General features: G+C 37.9%; 1 protein-coding gene across 1 annotated transcript in view; it reads right to left on the bottom strand.

Moving 5' to 3' along the window:
* Positions 1 to 18,733, bottom strand: part of LOC124595184 (TATA box-binding protein-like 1) — a 43,580-nt gene that overhangs the window by 13,749 nt on the left and 11,098 nt on the right. The window contains exon 2 of the mRNA XM_047133802.1: positions 16,512 to 16,828. Within this exon, the coding sequence (XP_046989758.1) occupies positions 16,512 to 16,811 (300 nt within the window). The 5' untranslated portion in view covers positions 16,812 to 16,828. The remainder of the gene's footprint in view (positions 1 to 16,511; positions 16,829 to 18,733) is intronic.

Here is an 18,733-nt window from a genome sequence, read left to right as displayed (position 1 = left end):
ACATCAGAATTTCACAAGTAGCCTTTTTTTGTAAAAAAAAAAAAAAAAGAAGAAGAAGAAGAAGAAGAAGAAGAGTAAGCACAGTTTCCACTCCACCATACATCTGACCAAAAATTACACAACTCTTATCCATTTGTCTACTGTTCACACCCAAACTCCAGCCATTGCTAGCACCTTGCTATGGGTGTATAATTTTAGTAGTTGCTGCGTTTCATAGTGACTTTTTGTAACACCCCCTCTTTAGAATTTGTAGTTTCTCACTCTGAATTGTCCTCTGTTTTACAACTACTCCACTTTTAAACTTTTGTTTCATTGGTATATTTAGTATTGTCAGTGGATTATTGCATCCACTGAATCATGGTCCTGGGTGACCATGTAACTTTGTTGAGGTTGCACAACTTTCAAACTTATATGAAACAAATGTAACCAGTACAAAATGAAGAGTAGTGCTATTTTCTGTACCCTACCTAGTTCATACCTGCAGCATCATTGTATTATCTGATATAATAATCTGCGAATTTTTCAGTTCATGCAGTCAATGAACCAGCATTTCTATAATACAGTACAATGACGACTGTTTCATGTAATTTCAAATGTGCTCTGATAACCAATCATCATAAATATGTGCTAGCTAATGCAAAAACTGAATACCACACAAGAACAGATCTGAAAAGAACAAATCTGAACTCAATAAAACTGCTATTCAGTGAAATGAAATTAAAACTATATTATATGTGGCACTGTACCTTTTAAACATTGTAAGTTCTGCTCATTTTTATGCTTCCATACTACATTCTTTGTCTTCCTGCTACTATGAGCACAAACATATGGAAATATTGGCGACAAATTATATCAATGTGAATGTTAGAGGCTTAAAAGGTTCTCTTGTTTTTAAATAAATCTTTTAATATGTAGGTAATAATCATCTCAAATATTTTATTCTTCCTTCAGAGTTACAGCCCAACAATTTAACAATAAGGCAATATTCTCCTAAAATACTTGTGTATACAGTTGCGATAATTTTTGTATATACTGTGCTATGCATATAGATCCACCATGTAAAATGAAGTTCAAATCCCATTAACACAAGAAAAGAAAGGAATACCATATTCAAATATATTATTACTATCATTATACAGTTTCAAATTTTGTTTTCTAATGAAATTATTAGTTACTAATATGCACCAGGAAAGACCCTGTAGCACATCAAGGGGAGGTAAAACAAAGGAAGAAACCAAAGCAATGCAGAAAAACAGAAGAAAAAGTTCAATAATAATACTATGAAAGATAGAAAGTTGTGGAATAGCTTTAGCTCTGTAAATGTTCATCCTACAACCTTTGGAGGGAACTGCAGTCACACAACAAACTTTTAACAATAATTGAATTTTGTGATACTGAGTTTGCTACTGCTTCAGACTGACATTAAAGGGGTATCAGTTTATTAGCAAACACACTACATGATTTATATAGGTGGCATCACTCAATGACTCCTTCACTTTCAAAATAAAATTTAGCTAGCAGCACTGACAATGCTGCATATCACTTAATACTTTCTAGTCGCACCCCTGCAGAGCTTTATCAGTACCATTTACACGAAAACAATGTGCTGCAATTGTTTTAACTGTTGTCTGTTGTCCTTGCTATTTACGCAGTTAAACTTGCATTATAGGATGGCAGTAGTATTTACCAAATATTTGTAATACGAGTGTTTCCTAAGAGTATATTACAAGAATACACTGAATGTCTATCCCCACACAACTGCTCATCTCAGAATAAGAATCACACACTCAGCACGTTTCTGTTGTAAGAAGATAGAAGTTTTTACCCTGCAACAGGGATTTTAACATTATATAAGGGAAACAGCACAGATTGTTTATTGTGCATGATGTCACAAAGGTGACTCTTACAAGTTTGAAACCAGGCAAAAATCTCAAGTATTGGGAGAGAAGGGAAGGTGTCATTTTCTTAACGGCACTTTCTCACATTCTGATTTTGGTAACACCAGGAAAGGTTGTATTACAGCTTCTACACACACATGATTGATAAGTCACACTTGCCATGTGGGCCTCCAATGTGATCCACTGACTGCACCACCAGAAAAACTAGCTGCTCCGCCAGGAAAGGTTCCAATCAAGTCAAGTATATGAGAGACGTTGAAAACTGATGTTATCTGTCTGACAAACACCTACCTTTCTATGAAGAAATTTTAAAGTGGCCTGCAAAGAACTACAACCTAAGGCAACGACTGAATGGACTGTCAAATGGATTATTGTTGTAGAACAACACATTAGTACTGTGCAATGTAGAACTGTACGCATAATATTGTATGTAACCAAGATAAAGTAAATAGAACAGAGTGCGTAATTTCAATAACTTTTACTTTTTTTAAGGCATCAGTTCCCAGCTTTCAATGATTAATTATATGGTCAAAATGAAACACTAGAAATCCAGTCTCTTGTCTGACAATCACACTTGCATCATAACTACAACACTGCCAATGGAGATGTCCGTAGACAGTTGTTATACAAATTAAACAGTTTTCCTCAATCTCTCATACATGTATGTCAGTTAACTTAAGCATTTTTCAAAGTTTATGATTCAATAAAGATCTCAACATTACAAAATACACATACTAAAGTTAAAGAAGGAAGTTACATTCGGTAAATGATTTTAAAAATGCCCCGTAACACAAGTGTTTGCTTACTATGACCCTACATAGAGTATGCCAAAGAACATGCTCCTCTTCAAGCAGTTGTCTGCCACAGGTCATTTCCATTTTCAAAACGTGTCATCAAACACACACACACACACACACACACACACACACACACACACACACACACACACACACACTCTATATGCCTATATCTCTGAAATCGGGCTATTGAATTATTTTAGAACATGTTTTATGCTCCTGTATCGCGATCTTTCTGAGGGACTGGAAATCTCCTCTGTAGAAATGAACTTTTGTTCCATAAAAAGAAGAAGAAGAAGATCATGTAACTTTCAGTTTGCTCAATGAACAAAATACAAGTGTATGGAATATCAGACAGCTTTGTGATTGGACTGAAGAATTCTGACAAAATAGAACACAGCATATCAGTCTTAACAGAAATATTCTGATGTAACAGCAGCTTTGGAAGCTCTACGAGGCCATTTGTGGATTACACAATTGTGTATAAACGAATCTCAACACTACAAAATTGTAGCGAAAAGCAAGGAGCCCTGTAGAGGACTGACCGGTGCAGATGGCAGTTGACCCTGATCATAAACAAGTGTAACATATTGGCGTAAATAGAAGACCCATTATTGTATTATTTTAAGACTGCTGAACAATTAATGGAAGCAGTCACATACATTAAATACATAGGTGTACATATAGTGATTTGAAGTGGAACAATCACATAAAACAAATAGCATGAGAGGCAGATGGCAAACAGATCCATTGGGATAGTGCTAGAAGTGGAGTCCACCCATGAGGAAGGAATCTTGCAACCATTTGTTACACCCATTGCGTATCTGTCTGGAACTTTTACCAGGCAGAAATGACAGGGGACACAGAAGATGCAGAGAGTACTTATCACAGGTTCATTTAGCATCTGCAAGTGCCTCTTTAAGATGACCAGGATCTAGTGGTAGATGCTACAAGAGAGGCATTGTGCATTATGGTGTGGGTTACTGTTAAAATCGGGGAGTGTACATTCCTCGATGTGTCAACCAATGTAGTGCTTTCTCCTCTGTATGTATCACAGAAGACCTCAAAAGTAACGTTAGAGAGATTTGAGCTCACACAGGGGTTTAACAATAACCTTTTTTTCCTGTGCATCAGTAAAGATGAACAGGAAAAAGGGGGAAGTGACAGTGGTACATGAAGCTGCCTCCAACACAGAGACCATAAAGTGGCTTGTGGATTACAGATGTAGAACAGCCAATACAGACTGACAAAAAATGGGTTTGTCCACAGCACTACTCAAGAGCCAAGTCACAGTGTGCACTACCGTCACTTTTTTTTATGTGGAAGTAAATTAGACAAACTGGGGCTACTCTAGTCATAATACTTTGTTACTAACTATAGATCTCTTATTTTCCTCCCCTTATTAGTTTCATCAATGAATTATTCAATACACAGAGATTTACCTAATCTTCTAATATGACCTACCTTAGCTGCAAAGTTATCTAATAACCTTAGTAAATGCAAAAATTGTTAAGAACTAGCTGGAGGGAGGACAGGGGTACAATGAGTTGGTGGGAATGCTTTTTGGAGACTAATATCATATGATACAGGAGGCATTTTTTGGGCTACCTTTCTTAACAGTGGATGAATGAGGTTGCTGTCTAGGATGAGTTCTGGTTCTGCTACCATCAGTAGTGAATTTAAAATAAATATTCCACTTTTTGTTTGCAACATTGTTTCCCTACGCTGTCATTTGCTTTGCTGTTGCTAGTCTTGCAATCTCCCCCTCCCATCTGTCTAAAAACTATGTGAGGTATAAAATCTCTACTTGCAGCCTCATCTTGAATGATAGCAAGAGGCTAACAAATGTATGCTGTGTGACCTGCCCAATAGTGGCATGTGAACACCTCATTTACAGTTTCACAGAAAGTATGTTCAAATGTAAATGTGACAAAAGGAGACTGTGGTTTAAACAAGAGTAAGTAATGTAAACCTGTTATGATATCTGGAATTGACCATGACTAAATATACTATATCGCAATCTCTTAATCCACCTCGTGCTGCCTCCCACCTTTTATCAATCTACTTCCACTAATGTCTTGCATTCTCCTGCACCTCACAACCAATAATTATCACTGTTGGTTAATTTTCCTTAAGAAAGTAGTGTTGGTTGGTTGGTTTGGTGGGGGAAGGAGACCAGACAGCGAGATCATTGGTCTCATCAGATTAGGGAAGGATGGGGAAGGAAGTCGGTCGTGCCCTTTGAAAGGAACCATCCCGGCATTTGCCTGGAGTGATTTAGGGAAATCACGGAAAACCTAAATCAGGATGGCCGGACACGGGATTGAACCGTCGTCCTCCCGAATGCGAGTCCAGTGTCTAACCACTGCGCCACCTCGCTCGGTAAGAAAGTAGTGTTATTTTGATATTACCACAGTGGTGTTCTGTTGTCTCACTCCTTAACAACTGTGAGAACACAAACTTGTTCCAAATATGAAAATGGAGCAATGTGACTGGCACATTATTCTCTACTGAGACGCCTTCATTCTCTTCATACAAAGAGTTTATTATCTTTGAAGTCAATTCCCACAAATCTTTTTTCCTAAGAACATCAGTATTTTTTGTCATCCTAATTATCCTCATCTATTAGACTAAGTTTTTTATATCCATAACCTTCAGATAACAGATGTGTAACAGGGGGCACCTTTTATTGCAACAAATATCATCAGGGTGCATACGCGGACAAGAAAAAAAAATTCTGAATTTTTCCCAGATTTCCCAGTTAAAAACTGCACTTTTCCCATGTGAAAATAAACTTCTTCCAAGGTGAAAAACACACTTTTCCCATGATAAGTGACAACATGCTTTCCATTGGAGCTGTAAAAATATAAATTCTCTGAATAGTAAAGGTTTTCTACACCAGTGTGGAGCTTCAGAGAACGAAAAACTCTGCAAAAAAAGTTATGGAAAGATCTGTGATGTGCAGAAAGATTTATGCTGCGTATTTTCATGTTACAGTATGCTCCATATTTTTGTATTCATATTACGAAAGCATAGATTCGAAACAGCACATTAGTTTCCGAAGCATACTGGACACATGACGTAGTCAGCCAATAGCAACATCACTGTTAAGTAGTGTGAACACGCGAATAGGAAAAGTTAATTATTTAAATTAATGTACATAGTGTAGCCACAAAAAAAGTTAAGCTTTCACATATAATATTGGTCTTTTTTACGTGTGTTGCGAAGATACACCACAAAAATATGCGATTAAAATTTTAAATGACGACAATGTATTGTCTTCTGAGCTTGAAATTCTTCTAAGTGGCTAGTCCTCAATGTGTTAAGTTTTAAATGAGAGTCTAACGCTCTGATTTAAGAAATTCATTGCACATTCGCACACGTAACCTAATCAATCTTGCGTACAAGAAAATTTACTTAGAAACTAAGGCTTTTCAAAGCACCATTATCAATATTTTCCCGTGACCTGTTACAAATAGCTTCGTTTCAGCAGCTGCCAGAGAGCGCCAGGAAACATGTTACTGCGCGTGGGCAGCTACGATGAAGAAGGAAGCCCATATGTTCATACATACGTAGGATTAAGGGATCTTACATGACTTCATAAAAGAAATAGGTTACTCCAAGAGCAATGGAATTTCATACACCATACTAAAATGCATAATTCGGCTTAAAAGTGCACATTCATATGTGCAAATTCACACTGAATTAGGCTCCAACCTGATATTAAGATTTCAGTGCGGTTTTTGGGATGCAAATTTTCTTGGAGTATCAGCACTGTATTATCTCCTGTTTGGTTCTTTATTATGGCATAATGCCATACATGCCAGAAGTTCAAAATGTGCACTTCAAATTCAATGAGCAGTTGAAACTAGCCAATAGTGTGGAATGAAACACTTCGATTCTGACAAGTTAAAATAGACTGCCTCTAGAGAAAAGATTAATAAAAGCCACATTTATTTAACGAACCAACAAAAATAATTTCATTGTTCTGCAAGGCGATTGACTGCCAAAATTGTGGAAATAAAATCAGAAAAACTAATAACATATGTTAGCCTTCTGTAATTATGTGAATGTATTTTAATTCACTTGATAGCTCCCAACCACAGAAATCCGTTTTGTTTCCATTTGATGTGAGAAGTGTAAAGGAAGAGGAAACAGAAAAATCACTAAACGTAAATACAGCTTATGTGGGGACGAACCCCCTCTCCACTACAACCCAGACTACTGTGTGCTAGCGACAATCTGGCAGTTTGGGCGCACCAGAAAAATTTTTCCGGATAGCATCTCACTGCTTGTTGTTACTGCTGATATAGCTAACAGCCACACTTTAAATAGCCAAAAGCTGGAGAAGGTACTACCCATAAGCAACAGGACTGCTCATGTGCATGACCCCACGGGCAACTGCTCAAACAAACTTAAAATAAACAGTTGTGACATCACACTTGCTGGCAGCAGTTTATTGTAATGAAGTATTCCATAGTCTTTGTCCTAAAGCCTTTGACACATTTTGCTGTTTATCAGTTCTTACCAGACAAAATTACAAAAATTTATCTGAACTCTAAAACGATGAAAAATTCCCAGGTTGTTCCACAGATGTCCTGGAGCGTATACACCCAGATTATGGTTTATTTCCATTCTGTTCATGGATGGAGTAAGAGAAGAATGACTACGAGAGTTATTTGAACAGCATAATCTCTCTGGATATTTATTTAGGGACATATACACATTAGCAAACACTATCAGGGTGCTCTTACCACAGAGGGACATCATCATTTTGAGCACCTGCTGTAAATAAAGGTGAGCTTAAGTTAATCAGATGGCAACACTGTTTATGCTTATCTCCAGGGAAGCATGTGCGCAGCCTACTACTGGCAGATTAGTGTCCGAGAGTCAGGTGCAGTGGTGGCTGGGCTATGCTAGGTGACCCGCAGACCCCTCCCAGGTATCTTTTGAGAGACATACTGTAGTTACATGCAAGTCTTCAATGAGCCAAACACTAATTAGACAATAGCCAAACATAGGCACATTTCTGTGGTAGAATGAGTCATGATTTTGCCTCTTTTCAAGTGATGCAAAGTGTTGTGTGCGTCAACAGCCCAATGAGTTGTTTAACCCACAGTGTGAGGTGGGTGTGTTTCAGGCCAGTTGTGGTTCTACAGGGTTTTGAAAGATTTCCAAACTGTGACTTTAGCCCAATCGTGCAGTTTACCACGAACGTGAACTAGGATGTTTACTTCCAGATTCTTTGCAACAAACTGCCCTCTTACATCTTCATGATGTGTATGCTGCAGACATGTTCATCTTTCACATACAGGCAGGCATACATTACTGGCCTGACACACTCAGGCACACTATCACACCTAACTGGCCCATTAGATCACCTAATCTTAACACCATAAACGTGCGTTACAATCTGGAACTGTAGGTGAAATAGCAATCAACATCCTTGCAATTTGGTACCTCCAATTAGCAATCAGAGGATTCTATTGCACATGGCATACCTGAAGAAACTTATTCACCCTCTTCCTCACTGAAGAGAAGTCACTGAAGGCTAGAGGCAGTGCCACGAAGTATTAGTGTAATGTCTCCTGGGTGAGTAATTTTTTGTCTGGTTTGCTTATAACCTTAGTTAAGTTAGTATCTAACATTTTTCAAACAATTTACTTGTAGATTAACTATCATGCTTGTAGATTGGTGCTCTCTCGCCATTGCTTTTCTGGATATCTAACTGATTACTACAATACTTTAAAATATAATGTATTTGGATATGTAAAAAATCTACTTGTCAAGCGGTGGCAGAACACACACATAAGAGAAGGTTACAAGCAGCCAAGATTTCAGAGCCAGTGGCTCTTTCTTCAGGTGGAAAGGCTGAAGGGGGAGGAAGAGGGGTGAAGGAAAGGACTGGAGGTGTCTACGAACAGGGGTAGATTTCGGAAAGGTCACCCAGAACCGTGGGTCAGGGGAGACTTACTGGATGGGATGAGGAGGAAAGTTAGATGTCTCCAGTCCTTTTCCTTCACCTTCAACACTTCTGCCTGAAGGAGGAGCCACTGGCTCCGAAAGCTTGTCCAACTATAACCTCCTTTTATGTGCATGTTCTGCCACCGCTTATTGAGTACATTTTTTATCTATCTGATTACATTATATTGTCAAAAAATGATTATTTTCATTGTTACATACTTTAAAGTGTTAGGCAGTAAAAATGATTAACATTTCAAAGCTACACTGAACGTCAGTAAAAATACTGTATTTATGTGAACCTAATGCGCCACCGAATGTAATGCACACCCCAATTTTAAAAATTAAATCAATAAAAAAAGGTATTTTGGCAATCACTGATAGGGTATTTTTGTATTGTTGAAATCTGTTTTACAATGCTAACTTTATTTCAAACAATAGTGAATATATACGTGAACTATAAAAAACTATTTTTGAGTTACTCATTACAGTAATAAGTGACATTCATTATTAAAAAAGAACACCTAACTTGATTACCTACATGACATACAAAGAAACATACTATAAATTACAGGCGTTATTCATCATTATTCATTAATTTCCTCATTAATGGAATCCTCTGAAGAGTCTACATCAGAAATAGATTCTTTTCCTCCTTCCCTGCAATTGTTTAATTACATGGCATATCAAACCAAATTGAAGTCTCATCAATGTTGCATATTTGGCCCATCAAAAAATTCTTCTTTTTTCAAAGTGTGATAACACACTGCTGAAATTCTTGAACTTTCTTCTCAAAATCCTGTGGGAGTTTTGAGCATATTGTTGTATTGTATCACAGACATAAGTCCACTCATTTCTTAAAGTATTCAACCCATCCCCAGCTAGCCTTAATCTCTTGCTTCAGTATGTTAAGAGCTGCAGCTACCCCTTTTGCTTTTTTTATTATGGTGTCACAGGTTGCCCATTCTTCCTCCTTTCTCAGACAAGTTCCAGAACATTTGCTTCATTGTCAGGATGTCTTGATATGTGAGGTCCTGTGAATTTCTTTCTAGTAATGGTAGTTGCAAATAATCCCCATTTCTGTTTCTTCCATAAGTGGACTTTACTCTCAGCTACATTGAGCTTTCTTCCTGCCTTCTGTTACCACATTTTTCAGCATAAAGAATTACTTCACGCTCGAAAGTAGCTTCCCACGATATTCTTCTCTGCTTACCTTCCATTTAGTGACTACCTAATGCAAACACAATGCTACCAAGTACTGTAGCAGCCCAACAATAATGAAACGAGGTTGAGATGTACAACCATGTGTTGTAATGTATGGGGCAGTACCTAAATTTCTACAAGGAAAAACAACACACACCCAACACGTTCTATCTGAACCGACGACTAAAGAAAATTTCCTCTCGTGGCAGTAATGGATTTTGGTCCGATGCCTGTGAACAGAATTCAGAACTGGAAATATATACCAGCTCTTTTAACTCTATAACCTCTTACCAGATTTACATCTTCCTTTCTTTAATTCACAGTTACCATACCTATATTTTCTTGCTAGAGTTTAATAAATGTTTTTCTACTTCAGATTACATAGGGTAAGAAAGACCAATGAATCATTCAAGTTTGTACTCAAATCTAATGCACCATCGAATCTTATGCACACCCCAGTTTTGAGTACTTCGTATGGTAAAAAAAGTGCGCACTAGATTTGTGTAAATACGGTAGTTAACATTTCCACAATAATGGAGAACCTCACTGTAACACTATATGTTACGACATTAAGTTGGTAATTTGATGGTATCTCATCCAAAAGATTCGTAATCACATTTTGGAAAGTTATATCAAACACTTTAGGAAACAGAGAACATCCAAAATTCAAGTAATTGTAGCATACAATAACACAGATGGCATTTTGTTAATTTCAGATGCATTAACCTTCATTTACCAACTTGCTAGAATCCAAAATGAAGGTCTTCTTTACACTTAACACAACTTTTTGTGCACATTTGCATTAGGCAGTGGACTTTTTAAAGTTTAATCATAAGGAAGTACTTTGAATGGTAGGCTTTTGACGGAAAACACAAATTACATCAATCAATCACATTTTCTTTTGTTGAATACCTCCATTTCATTCATGTTTTCATGACTGCCCTTTCTCAGCAATAAAGGTAACTTCCATTGGGAACTCCAGTCAAGAGAGCTCTGTTACTATTTCCAGATGTCTAAATTGTTATTTTTCTATCTCTGGCCTTAGCTCTTTCCTTCATTCCCATTACACCAAAGTGTCTTCTGTCAACAAAGTTCTCATCACAATGTAACTTTTCCTTCAGTGAACAATACAATTATTTTAGTACAATGTCTGTTACTCATCAAATGCAGAATAAAGTAAAATTTAAAGCCTGTAATTACTGCTACATATGTGGGTAGCCAGATACTGGTGTGCACATCAGAACTCCAGAAGAAGTGGAGAAACGGAGGAAGCCGCCAGACAGGAGGGCTGACCAGAAGAGAGTAACACAATCTAACTGTAGGTGAACTAAATGCGACACACAGACTGCAGACAAGACAACAGACCAGGACAAGGGCAAACCTTTACGACAATGAGGTGCTACACAAAGCTGTCACCGGAACTGCTACAACAAGACCAAGAACAACAGAGAGAGAGAAATCCATGATGCAACCAGAGAGAGTAGCTAGATGACAATCAAGGTAGTTATGAAATGATCTTAGAACAGTGAAGAGACATTTGAAAGTATCAAGTACAAGCACTGAACTAACTGACTGTGCAATTGCCTATATACCGGCCACATGTAACACTATTTGCCGCCGTACTCGTGTGGCGAGATAGTAGTCCTCATACTGTGCGAGCACAGGACAGCTATGGGGGTCCAAATTTCTATTCAAGTCCATCTCCTCTGGCGGCATTCAACCTCCAGGACACCAGAACTACACATATTTTTGATCAAATATATGGAAATACACTTATATATCTACACAATTACATCACAATTCACAATTAAGTGCCTGAAAGAGGGTTCATCGAACCACCTTTTAGGTATTTCTCTACCATTCCTCTCTAACAGAATGTGGGGAAAATGAGCACTTCAATCTTCCTGTGCGATTTCCGATTTATGTTATTTAATGATCATTTCTCCCCATGTAGGTGGGCACCAACAAAATATTCTCATTTTACGAGGAGAAAGTTTACGATTGAAATTTCGCGCGAAGATCCTGCTGCAATGAAAAAACACCCTTGTTTTGATCATTGCCACCCCACTAAACACATCTTCATTAGATCTATTGCATATTGTAAATGTCCTGCCAATAAATTACAGTATTTGGTTTGCTTTCCCCACAACATTATATATGTGATTGTTCCAGTTTAAGTTATTTGTAACTGTAATCCTTAAGTATTTAGCAGAATTTACAGCCTTTCGATTCATGTGATTTGTCATGTGACAAATTTAGCGGATTTCTCTTAATACTGATGTGGACGACTTCACACTTTTCATTATTTAGATTCAATTGCAACTTTTAGCACCATACAGATATCTTGTCTAAATCATCTTGCAATTGGTTTTAATAACGTGATGTCTTTACAAAACAGTTAACAAGCACGTCATCTGCAAAAAGTCTAAGAGGTCTGCTCAGCTTGTTTCCTATGTTGTTTAAGTAGATTAGGAAGAGCAGAGAGCCTATAACACTGTCTTGAGGAATGCCAAATATTAAATTTGCTTTACTCGATGACTCCGTCAATTACTATAAACTGTGACCTTTCTGACAGGAAATCAAGAATCGCTTTGCACAACCGAGACAATATCCATAGGTGCACGATTTGAATAGAGGTTGCTTGTGAGGAACATTGTCAAAAGCCTTCTGGAATCTAAATATTTTGAACCAATATGACATCCCTCCTGTCAGTAAGTACTCATTACTTCTTTGTGAGAACAAAGAGCCAGTTGTGTTTCAAAAGAATGTTTTCCGAATCCATGCAGATTATCTGTCAATAAACCATTTTCTTTGAGGTAATTCATAACACACACACACACACACACACACACACACACACACACACACACACACAGTAAATGTTCAACAAACCAGCATCAGTGATATGGGTCTGTAATTCAGTGAATTACGCCTATTACCTTTTCTGGGTATTTGTGTGACTTGTGCAACTTTCACATTTTTTTATACGGATCTTTTGACAAGCAAGAGGTTGTATATGATAGGTAAGTGTGGAGCTACTGTACCACCAATCTGAAAGGAACCTGACTGGTATGCAATCTGGGCCAGAGGTCTTGCCTTTATAAAGCAATTTAAGCTGCTTTGCTACACTGCGGAATCTACCTGTAAATTGATGCTGGCAGGTGTTCTAGACTTGAATTCTGAAATATTTACTTCACTGACTTTGATGAAGGAATTTTGATAAAAACGTGTTTAATAACTCTGCTCAAATGGAACTGTCATCAGTGACATCACCACTGTTATCCACAGATAAGGTAATGAAATGCACAGTGAAGTTATTGACTTTCTTGTCACTTGTGTACCATAATCTCTTTCGGTTCCTTCCAGATTTCGAGATGGAGGTTTTCTTGTGGAAACTATTAAAAGCATTCTGCATCAAAGTTTGTGCTAAATGTTGAGCTTCTCTAAAACTTTGCCATTCTTGTGGATTTTGCATTTTTAAAATTTGACCACTATTTCTGTTACTTCTGCAACAGTATTCCGGTCCGTTCTGTGTACTGTGCTGTCGATACTATTTCTTTGCATTCAAACCACATCTGGTTAATGCTTAGTGAGGTCAGAAGGAGGAGCGACTATCTTTGGAAGGTGTCAAGCAGATTGTTGTCTGATGTTTTAAATAGCTATACTTTGATTAATTTTTGGTGGTTTTGGATGTTAGGGTAGTCAGTCTCACTGTAACCACCTTGTCATCACTAATCCCTGTGTCCATCACTATGCTACCTGTTCCCTCATGATTATTTGTCACTAAGAGGTCAAGTGCATTTTTGCAACCACTTACAATTTGAATAGGCTTCTGAACTAACTGTTCAAAATAATTTTCTGAGAAAGCATTGCATACAATTTTGGATAATGTTTTATGCGTACCACCAGCTTTAAACAAGTATTTTTGGCAACATATCTATGGTAGATTGAAGTCACCACCAGCTATAATTGTAGGTATGGGGTACCAATCTGAAATAATACTTAAGTTTTCTTTGAACTGTTAAGCAACTGTATAATCCAAGTTAGGAGTTCAATAGAAGGAAACAATTAATTTATTCTGGTTGCCAAGTATATAGCCTCTACCCATACCAGCTCACAGGAACTATCTACTTCCATTTCACTACAAGGTAAACTACTTCTGACAGCAATAAACACTCCACCGCCAACTGCAATCCATCCTGCCTCACCATAGTTAGTCTTTTGCAAAAATTTTGGCTGAACTTATTTCCAGCTTTAGACAGATTTCCTTACCTCTAACGATTTGAGCTTCAGTGCTTTCCATTAGTGCTTGGAACTCTCCCAGCACAGCTACAAAAATTTATAACTTCTATACCATTTGTTGCTAGGTCTGCCTCTTCCTATGTTTGCCTTGCACCCTTTTACACTAACGCCCTTTATGTAGTTTCCAGAGAGCCCTCTAAAAAACCATCCAGTTATCTCCACACAGCCCCCAGTATCCGTGTAGCTGCTTCCTGTGTGTAGTGGACTCCTGAGCTATTAAGTAGAACCCAGAAACCAACCACCTGATGTCACAAGTCACGGAATCTGCAGCCTGCACAGCTGCAGAATGGTCTGAGTCTCTGATTCAGGCATCTATTCAATTCTGTCAATAATGCTACAGATGGTGAGCTCCGCCTTCATCTTGCGAACAAGACTGGCAGTGTTTGGTAGTCTTTTACCATATCAGCCAGCCACTCAAAACAAGAGAGAGTCTCTCCGATCAAAAACACATTCTTAGTACTGATGTGAGCATGACCCACAGTTGGCTGCACCTTGGTATCTGGTAGCACCTTTTCCACATCTGGAGTGACTTCTTCTCACATGCACACTAAGTGCACACTGAATTCCTTCCTCTTTTTGCACCCATGTCCCTGAGGGATCCCATTATGTGCCTAATGCTAGGGCTCTCCACTACCAGAAATCCCAGCTGTGTAAATGCCCGTACCTGAAGGGCCCAAGAGGCTCTCTGGAACAGGGCAGGTGACTGCATCTGGCACAGGACCTCCCTCAGCCACAGAAAGTGCCCAAAACCTATTGGTCAGATGAACTGGGAAGGCCCTCTGATCAGCCCCACCTTGGCATGACCTCCCACTAAACCACAGGTGAAGGGTCAACCTCAGTGCATACAGAGAACTTCCATGAAAGAGACACTGCAAAATGCATTGAAACACTTCTGTCAGTGATGTTAAGAGCTTATGGTTCTCACACCTTCGATAAATGAACTGCTTTCAGATAAATTTGTTTATAGACAATGGATTGCAGGACATTGCACATAATACAGATGAATGTTAGAATTAAATGCCCCAGTCACAGAGTTTGTTTCAGTACTTGTTTAATTCAACAAGGTATGGGAAGAAAATCTGCTGCAGCCTGTTTGAAGAAGCAACCACTTTAGAGGTAACAAAGTGATCTAAGAAAACCCCAGAACCCCTAATTCAGGAAGCCTGGTCACGTATTTGAACAAATTGATGAAAGTCCAGCATCTTAACCACTACAACACCTTGCTCATCAAATACAGCAGAACTTACCAGAAATTACAACAAGTTCACACTGAGTTATCAATTTCAATTTGCCAGATCATTTGGAAGTAACTGCACATTTAGCGAACTAACGAGAGGGAACACAATGGCCGCTTGTAACAGACAAAATGTCATTTACTTGGAACAATTAGATAACTAACTGATCATGGCCGCATAGTAATATATACCACTGCACCCTTAAACATTCAGCCATCCATCCATTTTACACACACACACACACACACACACACACACACACACACACACAGAGCCACTGCATACTGAGAATTTTCAACAAACATGGCACAAAAGGTAAGGAAACTACTCAAAACTGGCATTTCATATTTGGAGTATCAATTTCTTTACATCACCATCCCTAACAAAACAAAAATGTCGACTGCACAAACCAACACATCAATCCATACATTGAAGACAGTAGTAACAAAGAAAGTGGTATGTATAATTTGTGAAACTGCAGCTCAAGGCAATTGTGTGTCTAAAAATCGAAACTTGATCCTAATAAACTCATGAATAAAATATTTATAAATAATTGCAGAGAAGTTAAACATGCGCAGATGTCAAAGTGCCAATTTGTATCCATGAGAAAACCATGGCGTAGCAAATTACCACCAATGAGTAAGAAAGCGAATACTGTTGCATCAATTCTATAACCGCCAGAACTTCAGACCAAATTGGAATGATAAAAACCATTTGATGCTTTCTCTGCTATTAATCAGGCAATATTACATAACCGACTTCTTGTTTTCTAGGCTATAATATAAATTTAACAAATAAATTATCATTTTCTTACTACTGCTTTACCACAAACTGCCCACAACAATTCATAACACTAGTAAAATGTAAAAGATTCACAATAAATATGACTATTTATATTACACTGTTGACATAGCCACTCATTTCAATTACATTATAGATAATCATCAATCAAATTCAGATCAGTTATAAACTTACTACCTATTAGAAACAATTTAGTGTTGATCCATTCTGTCCCATTTGAACAGTTATTAACCAAATGACATACATGCTATTAATGACCTGCATGCAATCTACATCAAATACATGATCACTGTTTAGACTTGTATGATACACACCCCGTTCTCTTTCCTATATTCAACGTTGGCACCATTCAGTGCAATCTGTCGTAGATTGAGATGGCACCTCACACTAAAGCTGCAAACCACATTGTTTATTACAATGTCTATTTCAGGTGTTTCACCACTGTCAGTCTGATTTTCAGCCTGTGCGATAGGCTGCTGAGGGCCTTCAGCAGGCATGAGACGCTGGGAAGTCCCATCAGGCTCCGTCTCTGGCTCAACATTACCTATATTGTGGGCTAGGTTTCCATTTGGTAATAACTGCAGCCCATTCTCCTGTATAGCTGCAGCCATCATATTTGTAACCAGCGTATCTGAAACAGGAACATCCGTTGTCATCTACCAAAATCAATAATAGTCAACTGAAAAATTCAATACTTGACCCCCTGAATGTTTATAAACTTTCACAACACCTTTACTTTTACACGTTCATATTCAATTTCACAGTAGAATAACAGTAACAAGTACATTATTTGCATATTTTACACTCCTTACTGCAGGATGCAAGTTAATTATGTACTAAAATGTCCTGCAGTGAACTAAAATTATGAAAAATGAGATCAATTCACCCCACCTGACTAATGCAGCTTATCCTGAGATTATTAGCTGATGACTGGTAAGACAACACACAGAAAGTACCATTGAACTAAAGAAGGCTTTTAACATCCAGTAATATGCTGAAGGTCTTTTGAAATACTGAAAGGAGATAATGAAAGAACATTACATCTTAAAATGTTGTCCATAACCAACAGATGGCACACAACTATGATTGAACATGAACGAAATTGGGGAAAATGAGAGAAATGGTATTTATAACTGAACTTCCTCACATTCACCTGGCATGCCTGCAGGAACCACTGTAGGTCTAAATACATAGTTGCTGTGCAGATACTGCAAACGGCTGAAAGCAGGGGGGAAACTATAGCTGTAATTCCCCCCCCCCCCAAGTACATGCAGCTTACTGCATGGTTAAATGATGATGACATCCTGTTGGGATAAAATATTCTGGAGGTAAAATAGTCTCCCATTCAGATCTCCAGGTGGCGACTACTCAGGAGGATGTCATCAGAAGAAACAAAAACTGGCATTCTATGGATTGCAGTGTGAAAATTTAGATACCTTAATCAGGCAGGTAGGTTAAAAATTTAAAAAGGGAAATGGATAGGTTGAAGTTAGATACTGTGGGAATTAGTACAGTTCAGTGGTAGGAGAAACAGGACTTCTGGTCAGGTGAATAAAGATTACAAATATAAAATCAAATAGGGGTAATGCAGGAGTGGTTTTAATAAAGTAAGAAAACAGGAATGGGGTAAGCTGCTATGAGCAGCATAATGAACATTATTGTAGCCAAGACCGACATGAAGTCTACACTTACCACAGTAGTACAAGTTTACATGCCAACTATCTCCAGATAGGATAAAAAGATAGAAGAAATGTATGATGAGGTAAAAGAAATTATTCAGACAGTTACAGGAGATGAAAATTTAACTGATTGGAAACTGGAATTCAATAGTAAGAAAAGAAAGAGAATAAAAAATAATAGGTGAATATGGACTCGGGAAAAAGAATGAAAGAGGAAGTCATCTGGTAGCATTTTGCACAGAGAACAAATTAATCATCACTAACACTAAAGTTGTTTATGTGGAAGAGACCTGGAGGCACTGGAAGGTTTCAGACTTTTATATAATGGTAAGACAGATTTAGGAACCAGATTGTAAATTTTAAGGCATTTCCAGGAGCAGATTTGTACCCTGACTACAATGTGGTGATTATGAACTATAAATTAAAACAGAAGAAATAGGAAAATGGTCAGAATTTAAGGAGAGTGGACCTTAATAACTTTAAACTACTAGAGGTTGTTGAGAGTTTCAGAGGGAGCATTAGACAACAGTTGACTAGAACCAGGGAAAGTAATACAATACAAGATGGGGTGGGTAGCTTTAAGAGATGAAATACTGAAGGCAGCACAGGATCAAACATGTATAAAGATACAGCCCAATAGAAATCTTTGGATAACACAAGAGAGACAGAATTTAACTGGTGAAAGGAGAATATATAAAAATGCACCACATGACACAAGAGAAAGGGAATCAGGTTGACAGGAAGCACAAAACGGCTAAATAGGAATGGCTAGATGACAAATGTAAGGATTTCAAAGCATATTTTACAGGGGAAAAGATATATACCACCTGCAGGAAAATTACAGAAGCCCTTGTGGA

This window comes from Schistocerca americana, chromosome 2 (assembly GCF_021461395.2).
Source record: "Schistocerca americana isolate TAMUIC-IGC-003095 chromosome 2, iqSchAmer2.1, whole genome shotgun sequence".
In the NCBI taxonomy this organism is placed as follows: Eukaryota; Metazoa; Arthropoda; class Insecta; order Orthoptera; family Acrididae; genus Schistocerca; species Schistocerca americana.
Note: the sequence above shows the minus strand (reverse complement) of the source record. Positions and strands in the feature narration are given on the sequence as shown.